Consider the following 5,742-nt stretch of genomic DNA (forward strand, 5'->3'; position numbering starts at 1 on the left):
TGGTACTTTGCCCTCTGCCAACTCTGCCCTCAGCCCTGGCTTTACCTGCATGAATAGTCACGTAGGACTAGGGACAGATTGTGTTTAAATATTTAGATAAGAAGCAGTTATAAAGTGATGACTGCTCTATATCTGGCACGTTCTTTAGATACGGGAGAATGGTGTATTGCCACGCATAATGCTGCCCAGAACGATCTCTTGGAAATTGCAGTACTATGTGAGACCTCAACAGGCTTTGAATCGTGTGCCTGATACTGAAGATGGTCATTTTTGAAGACAGAGTTATTCCATTTCAGCTCTGACTGAATCAAAATTTCATATTCATACAGTTACATTTAATAAATAAGTCTGTTTGACGCCATCATCCAGATATGATTATAACGTAAAGATATTTGGGGAATATAAGTAATCGCAGAGGTCAGCTGATCTACTCTGTGTTCTTGAAGTCCCTGTCTGAATGACTGGAAGAGGTTCTAATGGTAATCCCATATTATATGTATTTATACTGGGTGATAGGAAACAATGCCATAAATCACCTGTCTTAATGTAAAATATAGAATACAAGCATATGTATAAATCTTGAGACACTGTGTCTGGTAGCAGAGGAAGAATGGTGTATTTAGGCTCCTACAACTTGACTATCCAAACTAATGTCATAACTCTTGGGGAATCTGACAATATTTATTCTGCTTAGATAGACACATTTTTCTTTCTTAGATTTTAGTGTTGTTTTAAAGCAGTTACAGTGCTTCCAATTATAGTGCTATGACTGATCAAACTTCTTGTCTATTATTGGCATTTCCAGGTAACAAGAGCTTCACAGGAAAAAGACAAATGGAACAGTTTCAGGGTATCTGATGCATAGGAAGCTGCGTGTTGTCTTTATCTCAGGAAGTCATAGAATATCCTGGATAGGAAGAGAACTGCAGTGATCATAGTCCACCACTTTGCTCCGCACAGCACTATCCAAAGTCCAAGCCCTATGTCTGATAGCATTGCCCAAATATTCCTACAACTATATCAGCTCAGGGCTGTAGCCACTACCCTTGGCAGCCTGTTCCAGTGCTGACCACTGTCTGGTGCAGCACCTTTCCTTAAGTCCGGCTGCCCACCCCCGACACAGCTCCATGCTGTTCCCTCGGGCCCTGTTGCTGCCCTCTGCTCCCTGTGAGGAGCTGCAGCTGACACGAAGCCTCCCCTCAGCTCCTCTGCTCTGAACCTCAGCTGCTCCTCATGCATTCTGCCTTGTCAGCCTTTCTCTATCTTCAGAGCCCTCCTTTGGGCACTCTCTAGTAGTATTCTGTCCATCTTATATTTTCACTGGTGAAAGCATAAAAGAGATCTGGTCCAAAACCAGAGCCCTGCAGAAGCCTACTAGTAACCAGCCATCAGACAGACATAACACTATTTACTATTGGCCCAACCAGACACCCAGTTGTTCATCTGGGCGATGGCATTATGTTTTTGTTTAGTTTTACGCTGGACATTTTATCTAGATGGACACTGTGAAAAGTAGCTGCAAAATCTTTCCTGAAATCTGAAGAGATTATACCTTAGTAAACAAGGTGGGGAATTTTGCTATAAAAGGAGATTAAATTTGTTGGGTCACTTTGATGAACTCTAATTTTGTGCTGAAGTTTTTCTGATGCTGCTACTATGCACCTTAACACCTTACATATACAAAGCCCCCCAAACAAGAATGGAGACCGAATGACATGCAGGTCCTGTGGTGCTTCATGCATCTGGTAGAGCTATGCGCCTTCATGGCAATTCCTAACCAGTGTTAGGAATTCACTGTGGTCTACACAGTCAGGCCAAGAAGTTTCCAAAATACAGAATTATTGCTTCAACCTTTGCAATGATGAGAACTACACATATTCAATGTATCCAAATATCAGGGTCATGAATTTGAAGCAGATTCTGTACTATTAGAAAAACAGTTACAATAAGACAGAGTGCTAAACAAAATGTTTTATAAACAAAATACCTTTATTAGACTGGTACATGGGTTGTCTTAAATACAGTTGGCATTAGACTGTTGTTACAGTTCATTTAAAGTCAGTGTTACTGAAGTTTAACCTCAGGAGATATTTATCTGAGAAAATGTGATTTAAAAACAAATAGATTTTCTTCTTCCTTTTTATTTAGTGATTTTTGGTAGCATAATTTAAACTAGACAACTTACCTAATAGAGCATATCACTAAGCAAAACCAGACCTTAACTGAAACTGAATACAGACAATTTTATTCATCTATTTTTTACTCTTGATTTGAAAATTATTCCACTATTACATGTATTTTTCCATTAATAAAACTATTTTTCACTTGGTTTTCTGTAACAGCTCCATCAAGGAAAACCATTTGAGTATTTAGATATTCCAGATACCTAATCCAGTTTTTTGGGTAACTGCTTCTAAGAAGATGCCTGATAGAAAAATACCTTGTATCTTTTCTTCTTCTTGTATAGCAGCATCATTATAGCGTTGCCCTAACTGGAAGCTGATAGTCACATCCAGCCTGGTACAGTACTCACAATGGAAATGAAATATATTCAGGTGTGGCCTCTACAGACCACACTATCCCCTGAGTGTTCAGTTACAGCATTTTCTTCATAGATAATAAATGTAAGAAAATAACTGGCTAAAACCAAGTGCAAAACAAAGAACAGATTCATATAATAAGAGACCTTCTAAACAAGAAACAGGATCAGCATCCTATTTCAGAATGATTCAACAGCAAGAGAATGCAAGCCTCAGCTTACATTAAAAAAAAGGTAACCAGGTAAATAAATACCCTTCAATCCCACAGACAGAACTGTGAATTACTATTATCTGCTATTTTACATTACAGCTAGGTCAGAAACCTCAATCTGACACAAGTTCTTTCAGCCTGATGCTATGCAAGCAGTGCAGTTAAACTGCTTCGCTTCTGTTGTGGGGTACTGTTGTAAACAAAGTTCCTCTGAACAGAATCCATGACACTGCGTGAAACTTCCTTAATTGTACCTTTGTTTACGTGAATTTCAATTGATACACTTCTTCTATACATTTCTTGCGCACGCTCACCCAAAATTCTCTTATTTCTTTTGTAGTAAGTATATGAAATAAAACAAATTTAAAGTAAGATAATAATCTGGGACAGAGAAATGGTGGTGTTTCAGAGGGCCATCTCAGCAACTTTTAGTTTCAAGTGTTCCACCAAATGCACGTACAAGTTAAGAAACTATACACAGCGCTGCAATTACATAGGACACCATCTTCCACATTTTCCATTTTCATGGAAAAGTGTTAAGAAAGCCATTTACAAACAACTAACATCTTCTCCAGAGCACATCACATGAGACACATGTGGAAATGGGAGTAAGGAGGGATGAACAGCAGTGCCATTCAGTCAAAAAGAGCACTGATCCTGCACAGCTGAATCTGAGCGGTCACACACCTGAGCAAGAGCAAAAACAGTTTCTCCAATGAGTCTGATCAAAATTCCCTAATAAAATCAGACAGAACAATAATATGAACTGCCAAAGAAGTTACAGTACAGTAAGATGATCACTGTAAATATCCCTGTTGTATCAATGATACAACAAAAATCATGGTCTGATTTACAAGTACACTGCTTATGTGCAGCACCAAGATGATATAAAGTTAAAACTTATCCATGGAGTTCCTCTGATAAATGGTCCCCTGTACAAATGCAAGTTTGTATGTGCAATGAAGTACTTTTGGCAAGTTACAGATTCCATAAAAGTCACTGCACTAAAACTTGAAAAGGGATCAGAGAAAAATCACTTCCAAGTGGTTGGCTACATAATAAGTTCTATCAATAAATTCAGGTTTTAGGAATAGCAAAATTCACTTCCGTTTCTGAGATAAGCTGTAGACGGACTGTCAAGGTCTGCAAATTGCACACTGCTTTCTCACCTTTGTGTTCTTTATGTGCTGCCAGCAAGGTCTGAACTGAAGCTCTCTGCTGAACTTACAGCTCAGCAAAGCAAATAACTGCCACTGAATGACCAAAACATTCTGATTTTCTTTTCCAGTATAGAAACAAGGGACTTCCATCAGAGACGAACATGCTTTAGCCAGTCAGTCCAAGTAATTTCCAGATACAGGCTGGAACTACTGTTCCAGCACACAAACTGTGCTTGCATCTTTTATATTCTTTATATATTCTTTATATCCTTTCTCTAAGGTCCCTTCCAACCCGCACGAGACTATGATACTATGATGATATTGATCCAATACTCTGTTTTTACCCTGTTTCATTGACAACCACGCTCCACCCGCTGCTTAAAACATAACATACACGAGTTGAAAATCCTAGGGTCAGATCTGTATCAAGAGCACAGGCAGCAGCTCCCTGCAGCCCTCAAGGGGCCTCCGTCCCACCCGCAGCACGGTCAGTTCCTAACTTGGCGTTCACCTTGTGCTCTATCTTCTGCAGCACGGCCGGCAGGTCCAGAACGGAGGCAATGACATAATGAGGCACCGGGGAGGCATCAGCCGGGGCCGCCATCGACTTGTTTAACCACACGGTGGCTCTCAGGCCGGCGTTCAGGCCTCCCTGGATGTCTGTGTCGAGAGAGTCCCCCACCATGACGCACTCGGCCGGCTGCACGCCCAGCAGCTCGCAGCAGTAGTGAAAGATGGACGGCGCGGGCTTCTCCTCCTTCTGCTCGCCTCCCACCACGATGGCGTCGAAGTAGGGCTGGCAGGCACAGGCCTCGATCTTCTCTCGCTGCGTCTGCCGGTCTCCGTTGGTGAGGAGCAGCAGGCGGACGGCTTTGCGCAGCTCGGTCAGCATGTCCCGCGTGTCCTCGGGCAGCGTCAGGTGCCGCAGCCGGGTGGCCTTCCACAAGAAGTAGCACTCTGCGGCCAGGCTGCGGTTGGCTTCACCGCCGACGGTCTCCCGGATCGCCTCCTCCCAGTGCGAGATGCGCAGGTCGGTGATGCACATCTTGGCGGGGTCGTGGCACTCCTTGAGAAGCTTCTCCTGCACTTTGTCGCAGATCCCGCGGGCCTCCCCCTCCCCGTAGTGGTGCTTGGAGCGGAGCGCGTTCACCACCTGCAACACACAGCACAGCTCAGCACAGCACAGCACAGCACGGCACGGCACGGCACGGCACAGCACGGCCCGTCCGCACACCGCCGCTCTGCCCCGCCCCGCTCCCTCTCGCTGCCACCCCCGCGTACCTCCTCGATGGCGCAGCGCCCGGCCGCCGCCGTGTCCACCAGCGTGTTGTCCAGGTCGAAGAACACCGCCTTGACGCCGTGCACCCCCATGGTCGCAGCGCGTAGAGCCGTGCGTGGCACACAGCCGAGCCAACACCAAACCCTGTGTCCGCCCCGGCGCTGGGAGGGGCCGCAGTGGGAAGGGAGCTCCGCGGGGCGGGGCCGGGAGCGAAGCCGGGCCTCTAGCGCCTTTATTTTAATGCTAATAAATAAACTCCTTGAGTTACGTAACTCAGAGTCAGGGCACGAATGGCTGCCAAACGGGCCCTCCGCTCTCTCAGCAAAAACGGCCGTAGGGTTCCGTGCACCGAGCCTGAGCCGAGCTGCCTGTGCCCGCAGATGTAAGGCGGAGCGCTTGTAAGCTGAGCGGTCCGTAGCGCTGCAGGCAGCGCGGTCCGCCACGGCAGGGCGCTGTGAATGAGTCGCAGCCGCCCAGCCCCGCTCCCCGTCCGCCTTTCGCTTTCGTTTCGTGCCGGTGCCCCGATGCTGTGGGAAACGGGGGCGGGGCTCC

At 45.6% G+C, this 5,742-nt stretch overlaps 1 protein-coding gene across 1 annotated transcript; it reads right to left on the reverse strand.

The window, feature by feature from the left end:
• Nucleotides 1-1,968: 1,968 nt before the first annotated feature.
• On the reverse strand, nt 1,969-5,347 carry NANP (N-acetylneuraminic acid phosphatase). Its single transcript, XM_015857568.3, has 2 exons — nt 5,193-5,347; nt 1,969-5,064 (listed from the first exon to the last, which is right to left on the reverse strand). The coding sequence occupies exons 1-2, from the start codon at nt 5,280-5,282 to the stop codon at nt 4,369-4,371; spliced, it is 786 nt and encodes a 261-aa protein (XP_015713054.1). The 5' UTR covers nt 5,283-5,347; the 3' UTR covers nt 1,969-4,368.
• Nucleotides 5,348-5,742: the final 395 nt, after the last annotated feature.

Source organism: Coturnix japonica, chromosome 3 (genome assembly GCF_054131305.1).
Source record: "Coturnix japonica strain WE chromosome 3, WE-NBRP24, whole genome shotgun sequence".
Classification (NCBI taxonomy): Eukaryota; Metazoa; Chordata; class Aves; order Galliformes; family Phasianidae; genus Coturnix; species Coturnix japonica.